At 36.7% G+C, this 22,799-nt stretch overlaps 1 protein-coding gene across 2 annotated transcripts; it reads left to right on the top strand.

Annotated features, from left to right (window-relative positions):
- Nucleotides 1-1,293: 1,293 nt before the first annotated feature.
- On the top strand, nucleotides 1,294-22,723 carry ganaba (glucosidase II alpha subunit a). 2 transcript variants are annotated; one of them, XM_066658302.1, is made up of 25 exons: nucleotides 1,294-1,380; nucleotides 2,657-2,755; nucleotides 2,856-2,964; nucleotides 3,071-3,198; nucleotides 4,052-4,231; nucleotides 7,419-7,484; nucleotides 9,027-9,084; nucleotides 9,751-9,835; nucleotides 11,754-11,850; nucleotides 12,209-12,389; nucleotides 12,526-12,679; nucleotides 13,643-13,878; nucleotides 14,390-14,516; nucleotides 14,610-14,689; nucleotides 15,038-15,178; nucleotides 16,546-16,642; nucleotides 16,738-16,839; nucleotides 17,983-18,226; nucleotides 18,313-18,377; nucleotides 18,749-18,825; nucleotides 18,972-19,046; nucleotides 19,493-19,606; nucleotides 19,731-19,843; nucleotides 20,324-20,424; nucleotides 21,790-22,723. In XM_066658302.1, the coding sequence occupies exons 1-25, from the start codon at nucleotides 1,361-1,363 to the stop codon at nucleotides 21,897-21,899; spliced, it is 2,859 nt and encodes a 952-aa protein (XP_066514399.1). In that variant the 5' UTR covers nucleotides 1,294-1,360; the 3' UTR covers nucleotides 21,900-22,723. The 2 variants fall into 2 exon arrangements, with proteins under 2 accessions (XP_066514399.1, XP_066514405.1); XM_066658308.1 differs by lacking the exon at nucleotides 7,419-7,484.
- The last annotated feature ends 76 nt before the right edge of the window (nucleotides 22,724-22,799 follow it).

The following is a 22,799-nucleotide window of genomic DNA, read 5'->3' as shown; positions in this document are numbered from 1 at the left end:
CTGAGGGAATTTTTCCTTACCACTGTTGCCCCTGGCTTGCTCATCGGAGGCTTGGACCCGGATCTCTGTAAAGCTGCTTTGTGACATCTTTCTGTTGTGAAAAGCGCTATATAAATAAAATTTGATTGATTGATTGATAAAATAGTAATGCTTAATTTAAAGGGCGGCACAGTGGCACAGCATGTAGTTTCGCAGTCACACAGCTCCAGGGACCTGGAGGTTGTTGGTTCATGTCCCACTCCTGGTGTCTATCTGTGGGGAGTTTGGTGTGTTCTTCCTGTGTCTGCATGGGTTTACTCCAGGTGCTCCAGTTTCCTCCCACAGTCCAAAAACACACGTTGGTAGGTGGATTGGTGACTCAAAAGTGCCCATAGGTGTGACTGTTAGTGAATGTGTGTGTGTGTGTGTGTGTGTCGCCTTGTGAAGGACTGGCACCCCCTCCAGGGTGTATTCCTGCCTTATGCCCAATTATTCCAGGTAGGCTCTTGTCCCACCGTGACCCTGAACTGCGGTTACAGATAATGAATGAACGAATGAATGAATGAATGCTTAATTTAAGCTAAAAAATTAAGATAAGTAACACAGATTTGAACCATTAGTCAATCACTGTGAGACTACCCACATCATTTTGGGTTCTCTATAATAAGGGTAGATTTTTTTATTTATTTTTTTGTTATTCATTATTATTTTGCATATTCTGTAAAAAAAACATCTGTTTTAAAAGTTAAAGAAAAAAATACAAATAGTAAATTTTTTGGGTTAATCACCAAGATTTGTTCATGCCCACTTAATAACTTAATCACGGAATCCTATTCAACAAATTAAAGGAAGTGACCTACGATATATAATCATAGTATTTTGACTGACTATTTTACACACAAATATACATTTTTAAAGAGAGCACCGATATTTAATTTTTTAATATTAAAAATTTTTAATTATTAAAAAAAATTTTAATTTAATTTTATTAATATTTTTCCCCCTTGAATATAGTAGGTGTATAATATTATATAATGTATTAAAAATTGTATATTCCTGTATTTTTGCCACTTTTTTCCTGTCTCAGGTAGGTGAACTGGCTGTGCATAATTGTCCATGTGTGTGAGTGTGCGATGCTCAATGGACTGGCAGGTGTATTCCTACGTTGAAGAAAATAATATATAATCATGTACAAGAATACAATTAATTTATCATTATGAACATAGAAGAGAGAGAGAGAGAGAGAGAGAGAGAGAGAGAGAGAGAGAGAGAGAGAGAGAGAGCGCACGTTTTTACCGTCAGTGTTGTACAGCTCTTTGTGTAGAAGTGACGTCAATGTGAGATACGACCAAATCCGAGGGGCGAAGTTCAGAGCAGCAACATGGCGCCTTCCAGTGACAGGTAACCACTGCGGCACCGCGTAATAGGATTATAGTTCAAATATATTTTAGGATATTAATATGTAGAACAAACTGCTGTCTTTTAAGTTCAGTTTATTGTCATTAATAAATGGAGTCATGCTCTTTGTGTAGTGCTTTAATAACGGTAATAACGTTCAGTTTTGTTGGCTAAAGATAAAGGATTTGTCTCAGCTTTCAGTTTTTCTTCCTTTTATTTTCGCTAAGTGGTTTGTTTAATTCAACCGTCCAGTCTCAGTGCGCCTCATGTTGCTTTCTGCAGTTTTTCCCCATTGATTTATACCTGAAGCAGGGCGAGTAAAGTAGCTATATATTAAAGAATTAATTCAGCAATTAATAACCATGTTTTAAATGTCTTGGCAACGTACGGTTCGTCGTCGTTTTGAGGCTGTATATGGCTTTATACAGTTTGTGTTAATTACCGTTGCGTTTCATAGGATAATGCGGGATACTGTTTCAGGATTTTAACGGCACACTAAGTAAATTTATTAAGGTAGTCATCTCTGTATACGAGGCATGGACACATACACACGTTTTACTCGAGTGCTACATATTTAAATACTTTCTGATTTAAAGACTAGAAATCCTCCTTCTGTTATTTTCTTTCTAGATGTAACAAAATGTTGAAAGGCTACTTTGGTTTGTGTCAGTTCTTTCCCTAAGCCTTCAGGTCTTCTTAGAAATTGCACACATTGTGAATTGTGTTGAAGGGTGAGCAACAGGAGCAAAACCTTCAAGTAATCGGCAGCTTTAAAAGAGAGATCGGATTCCGTCCGCTCGTGCCTGTTTTAACGTCTCCTTCCAGTTAATAATTAAACACCTCAACTCATCTATGTTCAACTTAATTACATATTTAAAAAGTTATGGCTTGGATTAGCAGCTACACCTTACCTTTCATTAAGTATGTGCAGATCTATGAATATATAATTAGTTATTGCCTTCATCTCCACTACCACTCTAATTTGCACCACCTTGGGTTTTTAAAGTCACAACCTTTGGCACTGGGCTGTTTAAAGCTTCCCAATTCTTTTTTGTTGAGCAGGGCAGTGGTTGTATAATATATTGCATAATGCATGCTGGGTATTGTAGTGAGAGAATACTCAGTGACAAGTCACACAGCAACAATGTAAGATCCTGAAAACTGATGAGGTTGGGTGGTGCACTACAGAATACTACATAACATAAAAATCTAATTAAAATGCTACTTTTAGGGGTTCTTTAACTGAGGGGTTTATTTTCCCAAAAACCTTCTTTTACAGGATGGTGCCTCTGCTTCTCACACTGCTTTTTCTTTGCCTTGGTGGTGAGGCTGTGGATCGAAGCAACTTTAAAACATGCGAACAGAGTTCCTTTTGCAAGTAAGTGTAATATGCTTTATACCTGAGTGGATATCTCACCCGGATATGCGAGGTGTTTTCAAATATATGCTTACAAATATGTGTGATTGTATGTTTGCAGACGTCAAAGAGAGCTGAAACCGGGTCAGTCTCCATACAGAGCTCTATTAGACACTCTAGAGCTCAGTGACTCCAGGATCACACTGCAGCTCATAAATGACAACAACAAGGTCAGATCGGTTAAACGTGGCTCTTACATTGTTTTATTTCTTTTTCCTGTGAGAAACAATTTATGTAGCCTTAGAAATGACCTAGTCTCTGTCTGTGTGTGTGTAGGTGCGTCTGCTGCTGGAGTTGTACAGGCTGCAGGGCAACATGACGCGTGTCAAAATCAATGAGCTTAAACCTATCAAACCTCGGTACGAGGTTCCTGATGTCCTCATCACTGATCCACCCACTGAACCGTGAGTGCACTCCATGAAACTTTTCAAGTAGTAAAAGTAGTAATGAATAAGATTATACAGATTATATAAGATATTGCTAAAAAAGAAATTAAATTTAAGCCAGGATTCTCAAACTATTTCACAGGTAGTTCCATTACAATTTATCATTAAGTATAGCCCACAAATAAATAGTTTCTTTTCTGCATTTTCATTTTAAGCGGGGGTTTCAATGGTCAAGTCCCTTTCACTTAAACTATAATCAGGACCTTAGTAGATGTCCTCACCAGACGCAGTGCTGTTTCAATCTATTTTAATATGGACATAAAATAGTATACACAATATAATATAATACAGGAGGTCCTCGGGTTACGTCAGTCCCGAGCTATGATGTTTTGTGGTTAAGACACATCTCCCATTTACTGTATAAAGCCTTGTTTCGACTTAAGTGGTTTTGCGTCGTAAACGTTGTAATGCGAACTTCGTGTTTGGTGTGCGCGGCGGAAGAATACATGGTTACGCGGCTCGGGATGGAGGAGGACGGCGTTAGGATAGGATAAGTGCTTACAGTATGTTATTTAGGTACAGTATGTACGTATGTTCCGACTTACACCGAACATCAGTTTACGACGCGACGTAGGAACGGATCAAAGTCGTAAGTGGACACATTTCAGCAGATTGTTATAAATCATTATTTAAAACTTATTGCACACACTCAAAAAACATGGAAATAAATAGCTTGGGAATAAATGTCAAAATTACATTTTTTAATGCATAATGTTGATGGAAAACATAGTGTCATCAACTAGAAATCAAAATCAAAACTTTGAATTTAGCATTATTGCTATATTAGTTAACTTATACTCTTTGTTTTCAGAATGACGTTGGTGGCCCAAGATGAGAACGGCGTGGTCCTCTCTCTCGGGGTTGATGAGCAAAGGCTGATTGTCAATGCACGGCCATTTCGCCTTGATATTGTGGAGGGACCCAAAGTGCTGGTTTCCCTCAACTCCCGTGGTCTGTTGGCTTTTGAGCACCTTCGTCTGCGCAAGGACACGTGAGTCATTTCTATTCTCATTACTTGACAGTAAATAGGCTTCATTGTCATTGAGCATTTTTGTTTTTTGGACCGGCATGAAGGAAGAACCAGACAAAAAATACAGCCAGGGTTGTGCAGACATTTGAATGATACACATTAGTCTTCACTCTGTCTAATGCTGTGACTTTATTCCTAACAGGGTATGCAAAAGAAATTTTTGTAAGTAATTATGAACAAATTATTCGGGATTTTTAAACAGTCACACAACAGAACAGTACAGTAAATGAGTAGCATTCTTTACATCTCTAGCATTGATTGTTATAACACGATGTTTTCCAAACTAACTACTAGACCTGTTTGTCTGTGTTTTTGAATAGTGAATATTAACATACTTTAGCAGACATAATGTGTGTGATAATAAGGGCTCTGGATATTAAATGTTGCCACACAAACCACAAAAAATTCTTAAAGGTATAGTTTACAATTGTAATCAAAAAACCCTTTTTATAAAATTCAAAAGATGTTTCTTTGCCATTTGCTAGCTCTCCAGACTGTTTACATGATGGAAACCAGTCTGATGTCTTTACGAAGCCCCAGTGAGTGAAATGAGTGAAAAGGCAAACTGGCTAATTCTGGTACGCTACACTTTCTCTAACTTTCTCTCTCTCTGCTCATGGCAAAGGCATCTGGAGAATTTTTAGACAACCAAGAGAACACCGTAAGTTTAAAAGCATGAAAATAAATGAGGATGTTCTTCATGACAGCTCCATAGGTGGAAAATGTAGACTTATGTTTGCTGATCACTTAAGTGGAAATGTCTCCAAATTCGGGAGGCGGCTAACTGCATAACCGAAACAACTCTAGTGACAAATGAGTTTCTGTGCTAAATAAACAGTGAATAAAACCTTACAAAAAGTTCAACTTCAGCTACATACAAACAAGTTGTTTATTTTTTCCTCAAACACACCGTTCCACGTTAAAAGATGCTTAGTTTTGGAATGTAAACAACCATAGAGAAATATGAACGACCACAATCGTAGACATTCCCTTTATTGGGTTTTGGTATATTTCACTGGGCACACTAATATACCTCATTTTTCATAAAGCATTTTTTCCTCTGCTTACTTGTTACCATGATTAACCAGGCATGTGAAGTCTTTTGCTGTGTTCAGAATGGTTACTTTAGTGAACTAAGAGTATGGCAACATTGGAAAAACTAAAATATTTATTGATGACAAGTCAGACACTACAGAATATTACGATATTCTAAATGAGAATTTTCTCATCCAGTGTATATTGGATTCTGATATACTGGATACTGATGGGGTGCAAAAGTTAGTGTCACTGTCACACAGCTTCAGTGTCCTGGGCTTGTGTGTTTGAGCCCTGCTCTGGGTGAATGTCTGTTAGGGGTTTGGGGTGTTCTCCCCATGTCTGCATGGGTTTCCCCCAGGTGCTCCGGTTTCCTCCCACAGTCCAAAACCATGTAGGTAGGTTGATTACCAACTATTGCGAAATGTCTGTAAGTGTGAGGTTGTGAGCTGTGCCCTGAGTAGCTGTTTATTTGAGTAAACGAGTCAAACTTTAACTTGGGCCATCTGCCCCAAGATTTCTAGATTAATCTTTTCATGTTATGCACTGCATTATTTTTCTCGAAATGGGAGCAATTCTGAACAAAGCTATTGTGTGCTTTTTCAGGTTCTGCATCTGATTAAATTCACCAGCTTGTAAATCTGCACTTTCATTTCTTGCTGTCTCATCACTTTGTCTGTTTTTGAGTGGCTGCATTCATTCAGGCCCAAATCTCAATATAATATAACTTTCAACACATAGAAATTGTTTCCATATGCTATGTTACCTATCTAACATACTGTACTGGTTTGTTGTGCCCAAAACAGAACGTAATTTGACAAGATGACAGTGTTTACTTAATGGAGACAGAGCATGTCCCTTATGGCTCAACTCTACCCTTATCATGCACTGCCTGTTATGAAATATTAGCATTAGTATTTAGTGCCATTGGAGATTTCTGAAATGCTTAACTACATTTCAGTGGAGAGAACACTTGAGTCACTCTGGATTTCAGGGTCTGGAAGATTCCTTGGCAAAAACGTTTGTCAGTTTAATGTTTGAAATGTTGTTGCTGTTTGTGATCATTATGTAGGTGTAATATAGTGCCAGTCAAGGTTTGGACACATCCACAAAAGGATTTTTATTTTTGACTTATTTTTACATTTTAGAATAATCAAAGAAAAAATATGAAATAAGACTAAATTAATTATACACACAGAACAATCATTTTATTAAAAAAATAGTTCTCTTAAAGATGGGTATTATATTGCCTGTTCAGCATTAATAAAACACTGTAATACTACTTTTAAATTTTAGCATTTTATTTACCAATATCAGTCCAGTACTCTGCAAAATCAAAGATGGCTTATCATTTATTTAATTTCCTTGTATTTAAAGGAATTTAAATAAATCCAAACCTTAGCATTATTTAATTTTTCAGTTAAATATATGTATTTTGACTTTGACTTTTGAACAGTATTTGAATTGATGTACAGTATATAATGTGTATTGTGTAATGTCAAATTTTGAAATTGCATTGTGCTTATTGCCAATATTTCTGGAGCTGTTTACAGCTGTTTTGTGTTGTTTAGACATTATTTGAAGAAACAAAACTGAATTCAGAATGTTTTTTTCACCAATAAATGTATTCATAGGAATGTTAACAGCATTATCACGTCAAGTCTTCTAAGTTTGTAATATCAAGTTTTTTTTCATTGAGGTGTGTCCAGATCTTTAATTATTGCTGTATGATCATAATGTGTGAGGATGTTTTCCAAAGGAAATGCTCACTCTGAAATTATACGTTCCTAACAATTAATTCAGCTCAATTTGGAACCCCTGCCATAAAATCCCGCTTTATGCTAAGCAAATATGTATGAATCTCAATTTGGAAGAATAATAGAGCATATAAACTCATTTATTTTTTCACCCAGCAAAGGTGTCCTCTATTACCCTCATTATGATTCTGATTAATTCAAATTGTTTGGCAAAATGTTTGCATTAATGGAACGTCTCATCATTCTTCTTATTTTTTGTTCTCTCTCTCTCTCTCTCTCTCTCTGCCCTTCTTCCTGTCTTTCTTGGGCTTCCTCTTCAACACTCTTTCTGTCTCTTCTCTCTGCCATGCTCTTAGCATCTCACATAAAATAACTAGCACGGTCGGTAGCATGTGGGACTCGATCAAGAGCGTTTTCTCTAGGTAACGTCCCTTTGGCCTGCTTCTTGATCATGTGTATGTCTTTCTGTGTGTAAATGTCAGCATGTGTTGGGAATAGTGTTTTTTTGTTTAATTCATTTTTAAGGATGTACTGTTTATTGTTTATTAGTTGGAAATGCACTGATAATTATTGCAGTAATGCTATTAATTGATCTTGTTCTCAGTTTAAATCAATGTGGGTAAGTTGACCCCATATCACTCATGTACAGTGCTGGAGTGGGTGTCTGTTTTCTGACATAAATGATCTGGGCAGTTAGTCTTCTCCTCAATGCCTTTTAAGCTGTCCTGTGCAATTTTGTATGCAGTAGTTAAAAAAACAAGCAGTGGCTGGTCTCAGAAGCAGAATCATTTTGTAGTCTTGTGTGGTTGGTGAGACAGCTGATGGATGAAATGGGCAATGAATAATATGTAGAAGAAATTGGGTTTAAATTGAAAGTAATAATAACATAAAATGCAGTATATAGCAACCTTGAATTGCAGCTATAAACAGTATAATAGCATTAGTGCATCTTTGTTTTACAGCTTTTATGGCATATTTGTGTCAGACAGATAGCAACTTCAAAACGAGTTAAAGCATAGGATAGGAGTAGGAATATTGTTGCCCGAGAATACCAATGTCCAATATTTCTAAACAGCAATGTCCCTAATTTTAAATATCATTGTCTCATTGTCTATTGATAAATGTTGAATAATGATTTGTTAATTCTCATTAATTTATTTAACTGACAAATGTACAAGCAAAAGATTTTCAAAGTAACAGGTATCCAGTATTTTCAACGTAAACACTGAAAACAGCGTTTGTGCCCTATGTAGCCAAACTGTAGACACCTATCATCTACTATATCTTTGTGAATTATAGGTGGTCTGTTCATATTTACTGAGTTTTGTTATGCAATAACTACAATGTTAGGCATTGATAACACAACACTTGACTAAAAAGATAATACAAGCTGTGTGCCACAATACTTTTGATCAGGATTTTTTGTGTTTATTTATATTATATTAGTTATATATTTTTTTATAATTTATATTTATATTTCAAGTTTTGTCTACAGCATTCTTCTAAACTCTCTGCAGAATCAGCATCAAATGGACAATGCTTTCAAAACAGTCAATAATTTCAACCTTTAAAACAGGCTCTGTAGTGGTATAGATAATTTGTCGAAATTCAGAATTTATAATTTTATAATCATAATTTTAGAAAAGTAAGTAAATAAATTTTTATATTCAGCCTTGCAGTGTGTTGCTTCAGTTTAATTTTAAATCATCCAATTAGCCTGTTATCTTAGCAGTCTGTTATGGCAGGTGATTTCATTTCATATAATTAAGTATGCTTAACCAACGTGATAAGCACATCTTTATTGCATTAAATAAATTCCCTGCTAGTTGTACTAGCTAATAATGTATTATTAGTATTAGTGTATTTAAAGCATTATGCAATTCTGTTGCTGCTTAAGGGATTTTGTGACATTATCCAATTAATTGCAATATGTAACACTTAATTTGTAACTGTGTGTGTTTCAGTAAACATGACTCAGAAAATGGTGGTGGATCAGAGAATGAAGAGCAAGGAGAAGATGAGGTGTGTGTTATTTTTATCTATCAACTAATTAAAATAATATGTGAAAATACAATTGCAGCTTTCTTTTACAATTCTAGCCAACAGAATTACACAGTCCAGTGCAGTGGACCTCCCATCTAGGTAGCATTGAGTGATGAAGTAGGTGGGGTAACTAAAACTTGTGTGGAACTGGAAATGAATAAACAAAAGTTGGGTAAAGAAAAATCCCTAAAAGACAAAAAAGTACTTAGCCTCTATATTCAAATGATTATTTGGAACACTGACATAGTGTCAGATATAACTAAACATGGTGAAAACCTTTTTTTCTGCCAGCATTGCAGAAACAGTCTGAGTGTAGTAGTGTGCCCTCTTTCACAATCTTTTCTCTGCTCATTACAGTGAACAGGTCGTTGCCCTGTTGTACAATTCTGTTTTATTGGGACTTTTTCCTATACAGTGTTTGAAGATCAGTGTTGTATTTCAAAAACCACACTCAAGTCACCACAGTATTTAGACATTATCTGAACTAAATGTTTTTGTCAGAAGGGCATAATGCACATTTTTTTTTCCTTTCACATATTGATTAACTTGATGTTGATTAATTGTTTTAACGCAAATGATCAACACACATGTATCCCAAATTAAGCAGTATATGTAAAATATGCAAATACATTTTTTCCATTCAAGGATATACAGCCTGTGAAAGAAGAAGATGATAAACCGGGCATGTGGGAAGAGACGTTTAAAACCCACAGTGATTCAAAACCCAGTGGTATATATACACACACACACACACACACACACACACACACACACACACACACAAAACAATGATGTGTGCAAAATCATGAGCATATAGAATTTATGTAGTGTTTTTGTTTTGGTAATGGTAGATTATCTTTGTTAAATTGATTACCTGATTTAAAATAGAATGTATTATTTATTAGGGCTAGGCGTTATGTCCCAAAAAAAATCACATCTCGATAAATTTTAGCTGAATGGCAATATAAAATACATTATATATGTTGTGAAAAAATGTTTTATGAAAATTTTATAAACAGAACATTCAGTTTTGTGTGTTATGTCACCCTCACTTCTGAATATTTAAATGAAAATCCAATGTCCATCTTTAAATATGTTTAAGACAAAGGTTTTCATTGGGTGTCTTAACTTTTCCCCATATATTGAAAAAAAATCAGTTGCAAAGCTAAACACGATGTCAGAAAATAATTTTTATTTATCAAAATAAAGACTGAAGTATTCTGTACTTTTTTAATTTACAGACCTACAGGGTCTGTAATAAATTGATTTTAAGAACAGTGTAAAGGCTTATGTGCTCCCAGTGTGTTTTTCTGGGAAATAGCTCGTCTGCAGACATGCACTTTTAATCTCCCAATCTTCAATAAATTGTATAGTTACGCTCATCTATGGCTCAAAGTTGCGACTTGAACATATAACTGTCATCAAGACAAAATGTTTTACTCTCGCGAGCCGGGTGGAAAGGGTCTGTCTGACTTAAATGTACATGTTCTTGTGCAAAGAAATTGCGACTGGGCAATTGGTATCGTGGGTCAAGAGTTTTAACTGGGATGTGAACTGGGATTTGTACTGGGATGTGAATACATCAGAACAGTAGCAGCAGCACCTTGGGGACAGCTTCTTCATACAGAAGTTTGTGCTGCTGTTGTAAGTGGTGAAATGGGCTGGTAGTACTCCTGCATTTTCATACTACCTTCTTTCGGCATTCCCTGCAGATAGTCCATTTCTGCTCCTCATCTGACTGGTCAAATCCAAACCATTTCCATATAACCGAACCGCTCTTCCTTTTATGGACTAACTCCTCTTCACGCTCTGTGTTACTCGACTCCACTGTGTGTGTGTGTGTGAGAGAGAGAGAGAGAACTCAGGTGGGGGCGGGGCTGTGAGCAGAGCGAAGCAGACAAGCTGAGCAGAGCAGACTCATAGTGAGAGGAATGAATGGCTCTGTACAAGATTTAGGCTTAGAGAAACTTATAAACTTCAAATATCAATATAAACGATATAGCCTCACTCGATATGCTGCTCTGTTCTATCACAATATATTTTAATATATCGATATACCACCCAGCCCTATTATTTATTTATAAATCTTTATAAAAGTTACATAAAAATCTTTAAATTCAGTAGATTCTTCCATATACTTATATTTTTAAGTTAAGTTATTTTATATTTAGATAAAATGTTTTGTGTCGTTCAATTTAGATATGGCTATTAATATAACTTGCGGATTTAATATAAGAAATACAAATACACTGATTATTAGTGTCACAGTCAAACAGTTCCAGGGACCTGGAGGTTGTGGGTTTAAGTCCCGCTCCGGGTGACTGTCTGTGAGGACTTTGGTGTTTTCTCCCCGTGTCCGTGTGGGTTTCCTCCGGGGGCTCCGGTTTCCTCCCACAGTCCAAAAACACACGTTGGTAGGTGGATTGGCGACTCAAATGTGTCCGTAGATGTGAAGGGTGTGTTCCTGCCTTGCTCCCAGTGATTCTGGGTAGGCTCCGGACCCACCATGACCCTGAACTGGATAAGCGGTTTAAGATAATGAATGATTATTAGCACATTATCAGTTGACATTTTTATTTTTCAAATGTATTTATCTCATTTTTATTCCACTATTTCTTTCTTTCTATATCTTTCTTTCACTTTCACAGGTCCATCGTCTATTAGTTTGGACTTCTCTTTACCTGGTGTGGACAATGTATATGGCATTCCAGAACATGCAGACACACTTAAACTCAAAAGTACAGAGTGAGTTTTTCACCTTCTTGCATTGTAGAAAAGCAAGGCTCATTTGTTCCTCTTCTGTATATCAAAAGTCTTTTTCATACATATAATCTGGGTTACAATACTGGGTTACTTTTACCTTTTCCGTGAACTACATCAGCATTTATGTTCACATAATTATCATGAAGCTTGTACTAGGTCTTATGAATCTAAATTATATTTCTTTCACACGGAACCCATTCCCATTAAATTAGTGTTAAATGACCATGTGAAATAGCATGCATGAAAGGAGCCACTACACCCCTTTCTGGTTTACAAAATTAAATCAGGTATTAAAGAAAAAATCACGCTGACTAAAACTGGATGCTTTCTGTTTTCACAGTGGGGGTGAACCTTATCGACTGTACAATCTAGATGTTTTCCAGTATGAGCTGAATAACCTCATGGCTCTTTATGGTGCCGTGCCTGTCATCATATCCCACAATACTGAACGCACCATGGGTCTCTTCTGGCTTAATGCAGCTGAAACATGGGTGGACATCAGCTCTAGCTCGACAGGAAATGTGAGATACTAATTTTGATTTTAAAGTTTTGATGAAGTGGAATAATTAGAGTTTGGACTTGTATTTACGTAAATTATTTATTATGGTTGTCATCAAATTTCTGAAGTGTGTTTCTGTTTGTGTGTGCGGGTGATAGACGGTTTTAGGGAAGATGATGGACTTGGTTCAGGGGTCAAATGAAGCCCCACACACAAATATACGCTGGATCTCTGAGAGCGGTATCATTGATGTTTTTGTCATGTTTGGACCCAGACCCAATGACGTATTTGCACAGTATGCCTCACTGACAGGTACAAACATGGATAAATGCTACACTAGACTGCTCACGTCTTGTCCAGATGTCATTTACTGATTACTTGTTGGGCTTAAAGGAATATAGGTTTAGATTTCTCCTACTTTTGTCTTCATCTCTTCTTTCATTACCTTAAAGCAGTTATTAATCTGGCTGCTGATATTTGTTAAAATGAATTAAATTTTTCTCATTCATCTTATTCAATTAAATTGTAATTTAATAAGATATTTTAATGCCTCTGCAATTGACAGCCATTATTTTAACCTGTGCTGTCAGATTTTAGATGGCATTCTGAGATATGATGGACCAGTTAATGTTTGAGAATTTGGTCATGCATGGGTCAGTTTCAGATTCAAGCACAGACACACATTTTATTTTGTGTTGAGTTGAGTCAGACATTGATCAAAGTTAATCTGTTAATCGAATTTGATTAAAGAATAAACAAGCAAAAACTTAGAAAGTGTATGTCACATATGGATTGCAGCTAACATCTGTGCCACAGATGACTCCTAAAAGTAGCTGAATATCCTAATGCTGAGATGAATGGATAAGACATATCAGTGCTGCTGGAGTTTTTAAACACTGTGTCCACTCACTATGCACTCTATTAGACACATGTACAAAGTTGGTCCACCTTGTAGATTTAAAGTCGGAAACATTCCTTGTTCATCCTCCATACTTTCCTCTAAACCGCAGGACACTGTTGACTGGCTTAAAGAACAACACATTCATACCAGAATTGACACAGGTCAGGACACATTCAAAGTTGAAATTGGACAAACATGTAAAAACATGGAGGTGGTCATAATTTTATGCTAGATCAGTGTATATGCACACAATTTAAAACCCAAAAGCACATGCACATGGATATAGAAAGAACAGAATAATATATGGTGAATATGCATATACACACGTTAGTAGATAATACACACTGATACACAGTAATTTACTTTCTTTGCAGGCACCCAGGCTTTTCCCCCTCTTTCCACACTTGGTTACCACCAGTGCCGATGGAACTACAATGACCAGGTGGATGTGAAGGCTGTCGACGAGGGATTTGATGAGTATGACATCCCTTATGACTTCATCTGGCTGGACATTGAGCACACTGATGGCAAACGTTATTTCACCTGGGACCCTAACAAATTTGCTCAGCCTAAAAAGATGCTGCAGGGGCTTATGGACAAGAGACGCAATGTGAGTATACTGTACTATGGAAAAGAAAATAGGCACCAGAGAAATTTAGATCTTAAAAGCTATTTGTGTGAGCAGTGCATGTTTTTTCTTTCAGAAAGGCAATAATATTAACCTGCATACAGATAACATGTCTATAATTTTCTTTCTCTTTTTATTTCTTTAATAAAAATTTCCAAACTTCTCCTCTGGAAAGCTCAGTATTATTTATAAAAGCTTATCTGTTTTGGATATGCAAGCATATTGAATATTCATATAAAAATATTGAAAGTCCATTGCCACCAAATGATCCCCTAATATTTTATTAAAACATATTGGTAAATGACCAGTAATTTGGCAGAAAAAGAAAATGTACTTACTTTAAATTTTATTAAACAGTTTTCCTTCTGTTTACCATTTCTAAGCAAAGAGGATTTGTGTCACAACAATGGTGGTTTATGCACATTTATGTTCCAGTTTGTACTGTAATAACAGTGTTTGAAAGTTATTGTTCAGTTAACTAATTTCTCCATAGATGGTTGCCATCGTAGATCCTCACATTAAGGTGGACAGTGGCTACAAAATTCACAATGACATTCGCTCCAAAAGCTTTTATGTCAAGAACAAAGATGGAGGGGACTACGAGGGATGGTGCTGGCCAGGTTGATTAATTTAATGAGTAGTAATAAGTGTTCAGTATTATATGTACATTATTGATTAAAAACGGTCCTGATTAATTTTTTTATTGTGTATAGGAAGCTCTGGCTATCCCGATTTCTCCAACCCAGAAATGAGAACCTGGTGGGCCAGCAAGTTTGCCTACGACCAGTACGAGGTTAGAAGCTCTTATTTGTTGTTTAGTCTTCTTCATTAGGGTGGAACTTGTCTTTTAAAATGGACACTGTACCTTCTCTTCAAACTCAAACACTAACCCAAGTCATTAAAACAGAAAGCGTGAGACATTGAGATTAGGCCTTCCGATTGGAGCATATATTTCAAAATGCCCATAAAAGCCTATAGGGCTCTTTTAGGATTCTAATATTTTTTTAATAATTAACTAATATTAATACACATCAACCTAAAATGTATCTGCAGATACGTTTGCTGCAGTTATATACTATGATTAAAAAATGAGCCCTGGCAAACCCCACAATATATTTATTGCTTTGGTATCTTTTTGCAGGGATCCATGGAAAACCTCTATACGTGGAACGATATGAACGAGCCATCAGTGTTCAACGGGCCAGAGGTTACCATGCATAAAGATGCCACACATGGCAGCTGGGAGCACAGGGACCTGCACAACATATATGGACTCTATGTGGTAAGGTAGCAATCAGTAATTCATTCAGAATCACTTATGGCACAGGGTTTAGGGTAATCATTGTAGACAATGAGAAATTTTTCTTCAAAGCATTTACATAGAAGAGAATAAAACAATACCCAATTTTATGAATGGTTCATTATTTTTGGAGGATTTCAGTCCAGTTTGCGAATAAGAATCAGAGGGACACTGAGGACGCCATTCTCTGTCACCTCCAACAACTAAAAGCATATGCTCGAGCGCTGTTTTTAAATTTTGTGCACTGTTTAATACAATGAAAACACACATTTTGTTATATTGGAATTAGGAGTGAATGGTGGTATCACAGAACACTTCCAAAGAGTGAAAATGAATGGAAGGGTATCGGAATTGGTGGTTGGGAATAATGGTGCACCTCAAGGATGTGTTTTATTTCCTGTGTTGATTTCTATTTAGTCAAATGATTTTAGAATTTGTGAGTTTGGATTTTATCTATTTAAATATGTGGATGACATGGCGCTCTTCGGTTTATGAAATGGAAAAGAAAGCCATGATGTGAAACAGTGTTTGGAGCCTGTTGCTTTTCAGGATTGGTGTCAATTGAGTAGGTTGGAAATTAATGAGGAGAAGACACAGGAGATGATCTGTGTGAACTGTGTGAGTTTGAGGTCAGTTCAGATATAGTGGAACTAGCGAATCGCTCTCTAGTTGAAAGAGTAATGTGTTATAATGTGACAGTCTGATTTGGGAGCCTGAGCTGTAGGGGAAAAGAAACGCTTATGAGAATGGTGAAAATGTGTAGTAAACTGGTAGGAAGAAGTCAGAGATCTGTGAAAGATTTATATAGGGCCTTACTCAAAAAAAGGCCTCTAAGATCATATGGATTTACAACACCCATTGAACTCACAATTTGAACTGCTGCCATCAGGTAGACCATATAGGATGCCAAGAACTACTAGAAATATTTATTTTTATATTATTTATTTATAGGACATCATTTTTACCAAATGCTATGCTTTTGGGGTGTTTTTTTTTTCTTTTTTTGGGTATTTGTTGTGGGTTTTGTTTTGTTATGCCATGAGTAATCGAAGATGAATTTCCACATTGTGGAGAGACAAAATGTTTTAATGATAAAACCATATGCAATAAATATGGCTTTTTTTTGTTTAGGATAAAGGACATGCTTTGGGAGGCACTGCTTAAAGCAGTGGTTCCAAAACGTTTTCTGCAGTGCCACACCTTTGTAGAGCCCAACAAACACATATGCATCTTTTCTTACAGACTCTAATGGAATTGCCAACTTTTTTTTGCCACTTTTAGAATCACTGGATCAAGTGTCAGTGTCCTGTTCCGTATTTCTGTTTACAGTTTTATTCTCCATTTTTCAGCAAATGGCAACCTCTGAAGGCCTGATCAAGCGCTCTGGTGGCACAGAAAGACCATTTGTTCTCACCAGAGCCTTTTTTGCAGGATCTCAGCGCTATGGTGACTTTTGACTTTATTTGTTTTTTTTTACTCATTCTTTAGAAATGTTCTTTCTCCCATTCTTCATTATGTTTTCTTTCCCTTTCTATTTATAGGGGCAGTGTGGACTGGAGATAATGCAGCCGAGTGGGGCCATCTAAAGGTCTCCATCCCCATGTGTCTGAGCCTAGGCTTAGTTGGCATTTCTTTCTGTGGTGGTAAACAAGAACACTTAATAATATTTAACTGCTTTATTTTTGTTACCTCTTTTGTAAAACTTGTCAATTTATCAATGTGATAAGTCACTATATTACAGGGGGTTTAGAAATGTCAAACTATTAAAACATAATCATGATTTGAAATGCTATATAAAGAACTGTGTCTATTTGAATCCTGGAAATGTTATTAATAGGGCGTACACAAAATGCTGGACCATTGCATTTAGCCTAGAGAGATTTAGTAAGAGTCATTTAATAATGTTGGATAATTAGTTCTGGGTGATAAACTACATCATCCTAATAGTACTGGAAGGTCAGTACTCTAGAGAACAAAGTTCCACTGCTTCATACCCCTAACCTACAAAGTTTTATACCCCTCTAACAAACCTGCATAGCAATGAATATTTGGCCCCAATGTGGCCCATATTTGCAGTTCCCTTATGACCCACATTTGACTCAGGATAAGTCTGGTTGACACTCAACCACGGGTCAACCTCATATAGGCCAGATTGCTATTTGACCCACATTTTGCCCCAACGTGCCAAACCTCATGTCTTATGACAGTCTCCGAACCACACAACTCTTGCCAGTGCTGTAACTGAGCTTTAAGCGCCAAAAGTGGCACAGATTAGGCCCAAATATGTTTGCAATCTGGGTATGCTTGGTGTTTATCATGGTGACCTTGTCTAAGGGGCCAGCCTTGACCTAAAATTAGAGAAGAGCACTTGGGACCAAAAAGTCAGCAGTTCAAACCCCTGGACAGGTAGGAATAATGAGGGCAAGGGGAGTAAAAGAAGAGTGCTCTCATAACAGAAATCCTCTAGAGCATGGCACCTATCCCCTAGCTGCTTGCCATGTGTGTGCTCATTTTCCCCTTGTGTATGTATGTCCTAAAATTGCTCACAAATGTGTTTTCACTGTAATTAATGTGTTAAATGTAGAGTTGCAGTGTTGCTGCATGATGACATTAAAAGTATTTTTCATGTGCAGTTTCAGGGCACGCTAGTCTGTGGCTTTTGCATTTAGTCAACATCTAACATCAGAATGTAAATTGGCACAGTGAAGATTTCAGATAGTACAATCATGTTTGAGGATGTTAATTGTGTTATTAAGAATTTCTCAATAGTTGAATTCTCCCTTTAGCTGATGTTGGAGGTTTCTTTAAGCATCCTGGAACTGAGTTGCTAGTGCGCTGGTACCAGGCAGGTGCATACCAGCCTTTCTTCCGAGCCCATGCCCACCTGGACACTCCACGGCGTGAGCCCTGGCTCTTTGGCCCAGACAACACAGCTTTGATTCGAGAGGCAATTCGCCAGAGGTACACTCTCCTACCCTATTGGTACCAGCTCTTCTACAATGCACATCGAACTGGCCAGCCAGTCATGAGGTGGGTGTCCATAGCATTTGAGACTTACTTTAACTGATGCCATTATTTGTATGTTTTGAAACTCTCTCCCTCCCTTCCATATGTAGGGCTCTGTGGATAGAATTTCCTGAAGAACCAGAAACATTTGCCATTGAGGATGAATATCTGCTTGGTGAGTGAATATTAACATTAGTCTATTTGATAGCACTTAATGAAAAAGCAATAATTAATTTTGCCACCTAAAAATAGCAAACGATATTTATTTAAACGTCTATTTATTATTTTTACTTTTTTTCTGTACAGTGCCAATCACATGAGATGAAAAAAACAAATTGCTTTTAACTCCCTGAATATATTTCTTGTTGCTGCATAGAGAAGGTCCCCATTTAGTATCTGCCATGTGTAAAACAGATTCCATAAATAATCGCTGATGCATCCAGGCCTCTAGGTTTCTATATACTTACTGTTGTAATAAAGTCTGAGGAACAGTTTTTGAGAAAATGATTGTCTGCTCCTTTTAAAGGCTCTTTTTATCTTTTATAGGTAGAGATCTTCTGGTCCACCCAGTTACTGATGAGGGTGCAAAGGGGGTCACAGTTTACTTCCCTGGAAAAAGAGAGGTACAGTATTGCCTAACAAAAGCCTAGCATACGTTTGTGTTTATAAATGTTTGCACGCTTCTCTTCTCAGATGGTCATTTTACAAACTTTAGTACTGTTGCAGTGGTCCCAAAGATTTTGTAAGCAGCCCTGTTTTGTTCTTTCAGGTTTGGTATGATGTACACACGTTCCAGAAACACAAGGGAGCTCAAAATCTCTACATTCCGGTTACCATGAGCTCAGTAAGTCAAGATAAATCAGGGCCAAGGAATGGGCTCACTAACCCGGTTTATGTTTTGATATTCCAAACACCAGCATAACCTTCTGAAAATGGTTTGAAGGAAATAAAAACCAGTACATTGTGTATAGTCTGTACATAGGCATATTAAAAATACACATAGAAAGCTTTGAAAATTAATCCATGAACGGTTTGTGTTTAAAGTATAAATATACTATAGCTGCTTTCTTGAGTCACCTTAGTACAGCATGCTTAAAACAATTATAATATATAGGAAATGCAGTTGATATAAAGACAAAAATGTGACTAAGAATTGAGCCACATTTATATATATATATAAAAAAAAAAGTAGTTATGCTATTAAAAATTAACTGTAAAAATTTTAAAAATTTGTTTCTTCTCTGTAAACTTAAGGATGATTTTATATTTCCCCCTCTATTCTTTCTATAGATCCCAGTGTTTCAGCGAGGTGGCTCCATCATCAGCAGGAAAGACCGTGTGAGGAGGTCCTCTGCCTGTATGGAGAATGACCCTTACACCCTCTATGTGGCCCTAAATCCTCAGGTAAACGAGTCGAGAAGGACTGGATGACAACTGGCCAACTCTTTTGTTCAGTGCTTCTCTTAATGTGATGTGTGACTGACAGCTTAAAAATTCCATAATCAAAGTCAAACTTCTTTTCTACCAGGGCACAGCTGAAGGAGAAATCTACATTGATGACTTCCACACCTTCAACTTTGAGAAAGAAAAGCAGTTTATTCACAGGCGTCTCCACTTTTCTGATAATACACTTTCCTCCAGGTGTGGAGCTTAGTATTTTTTCTTCAGTGCACACAGACCCTCCTCAACACACTACACAAACTGTGCTTCGGTCCATGTCCAGTTACATTTATTTAATGATGCAATCATTAGGTCGAAATAGCCAAAGTGGTGTTTTTAAGGATTTTAAAATTCATGTTTCTTTATTATTTTAAGTACTTTTTGATGCCATACTTGTTTGTATTAAAAATGCACTCATAGTATAGACATTCTCAATTGATTGTTGAAGTGATGGGTTCAAATATATTGTTTAAATTTAACAGTATTTAGACTGTAAATATAAAATAGTAAAATATAACTATTATCTCTTTTTCAATTTAGTTCTGTCATATACAGCTCCATTAATTATACCAAACATTGCCAGTCCAGTATGGTTAGGCAAAGAGTAGACATTGTCTTCTTCCTTTATTCTTTTTTTTAATACTTCCTTTACTGTTGTTTATATAAATGTTTCTTTATCAGTAATCTAGATCCAGACTCTAAATTCACTACAGCAGCATGGATAGAGAAGGTGATAATTCTTGGAGCTTCTCGCCCCACCTCTATCTCCATGAAAACTGCAGGTCAGTGTGCTTTTGATCTTGGAGTCTGATTAATGCATTTCTACACATACTTCAAAAGATATATATACTTTATTCGTTGCATATTGGACACACTTCATGGCCAAATGTTTTATATACACCCACTCACCTAATGTTTCATCTGAATTCAAAGGCATAAACAGTGTGCTCCTTCCAGCAATGCTGTAAACATTTAGTAAACAAGTAAAAAAGATTAGTGCTCCACCTCACAGAGGCACTTCACATTACTGCTTTTGATTAATGCTACATTTTGGGAACACTGTTTCAGAAATTGCTGCTTGACAATGAACATAAAACTTTGCTTATTTTGGAGCAAGCCAGGCTGTCCTTAGTCTCCTGTTCCTCTTGCTCCCTCTAGTGAACTGGATACAAAACAGTCAAAATTTGATTGACACAAATGTTAGAAGCCATTGCCATTGCCCTGTTTTCTTTAACGACAGTCTGAAAATAAATAAATAAATAATAATTATTCAGGGCGGCACGATGGCGCAGCAGGTAGTGTCGCAGTAACACAGCTCCATGAACCTGGAGGTTGTGGTTTCGAGTCCTGCTCCAGGTGACTGTCTATGAGAAGTGTGGTGTCTTCTCCCTGTGTCTGTGGGGGTTTTCTCCCACGGTCCAAAAACACACGTTGGTAGGTGGATTGGTGACTCAAAAGTGTCCGTAGATGTGAATGTGTGAGTGACTCTGTGTATTGCCCTGTGAAGGACTGGCGCCCCCTCCAGGGTGTATTCCCACCTTGTGCCCAATGATTCCAGGTAGGCCCTGGACCCACTGCGACCATGAACTGGATAAGCGGTTACAGATAATGAATGAATGAATGAATGAATGAATGAATGAAAAATCATTCATTTAGAATTGGTCACTGATTTGGAAAGGAATCCATGTTTGTATTGAGGTACCCCATTTGATGATGCCAAATGGATATCAAAGATTCATGTTAGGATTTGAGGGCTGTACAGTGGTGCTACAGGTAGTGTTGCTGCCACACAGCTCCGGGGTCCTGGAGTTCAATACTAACCTTATGTCACTGTCTTTGATGTGTGTTGGATGTGTGATTTACATTTGGACCACAAAAACCATTCATCATTCTACATCACTACCTGACCTAAAGTTTCCATCATTGACTCCAATGAGTGACCAATGTGAAGAAAATGTTCCCGCAAAAAAAAAAAAAAAAAAAAGCTTAGCCATAAGAGTAGATGTTATTACTGCAACAAAGAGGGCGGAACTGCCTGTTAAAAACCTAAACATGAAAGAAATGTTTATATGGATTATATTTTAGTGTTTCTGTTTTTCCAATAAATGCATGTGATTTCCTGTTGTTACTTTATTTTCTGTCTTCAGATGGCACCGAGTCTGATGTGGAGTTTGAGTTTGATTCTGCAACGTCAGTGTTGACTTTACGCAAACCAGGGGTCAATGCAGGGGCAGACTGGACTGTGCTCCTGAAGTAACACACACACACACACACACACAGTGTTTACCAAAAACTCTATCACTTATTTAACACACACAAAGAGGGAATGGTGAGGTATTTGGCATTGGAGCAATCTTAGAATGCTTGATGAAACCAGATTTAGTGGATGTTCAGTGGAGAGGGGGATATTCATTGAGTGAAACACACTATTTTCAATTCACTCTGCTGTAACAATTGACTGCTGTAGTTTATATTGTTTTAGCAAGCTTCAAGAAGAGGGAGAAATAGCTGTAAATGAAATTGACACTCTACAAAGAGAAGAACAAAGACACAGATAAATGGAATATGCAGTTTCCATTACAGGCTTAAGAGATGCTGTATTTCACAACCGTCATTGCCCTTCTTTAAATTTACATTGGCCAAATTTATTGAAGTGAAAAAGTCCTAATTTGTGTTTGTAGTATTTCATAGGATTCTCTTCATGGTTTAATCCATTAATAGAAAACAACCTGGCTTGGAAATGGCTAATTTTGTTTACATTAATCCTATAATTTTAAAGTGAATATGTGGAATGTCTTTTTTTTTTTTTTATCTTACTGATTAACTTAGGCCCTTTTTCACCTGAATGTTGCAAATGAAGAAAAGCTTCTGATGTTGAGCTAAAATTACACAAATGTCTGTATTATTGTAGTTGTTTAATTAAATAGACCCCTGATCCTCAATAAAAACCAGTCCATCATATATTAGTTTTTGTTCAAACAAACATCAGTCACTCAAGCTTTGAAATCATCAAATGAGTTTTAAATACCAGAAATATACAGAAGAATAAATGGTAGTTCCTTAAATTAAAAGTAAAAATGTTGCAGTTTGACAAATGAAGTTGTAAGCATGTACACAATGTCTTATAAAAGACGAGTAACATAACCAACTATGTTTG

This window comes from Hoplias malabaricus, chromosome 2, assembly GCF_029633855.1.
Source record: "Hoplias malabaricus isolate fHopMal1 chromosome 2, fHopMal1.hap1, whole genome shotgun sequence".
NCBI lineage: Eukaryota > Metazoa > Chordata > Actinopteri > Characiformes > Erythrinidae > Hoplias > Hoplias malabaricus.
The sequence above is the reverse complement of the archived record's forward strand: the minus strand, read 5'-3'. Positions and strand labels throughout refer to the sequence as shown.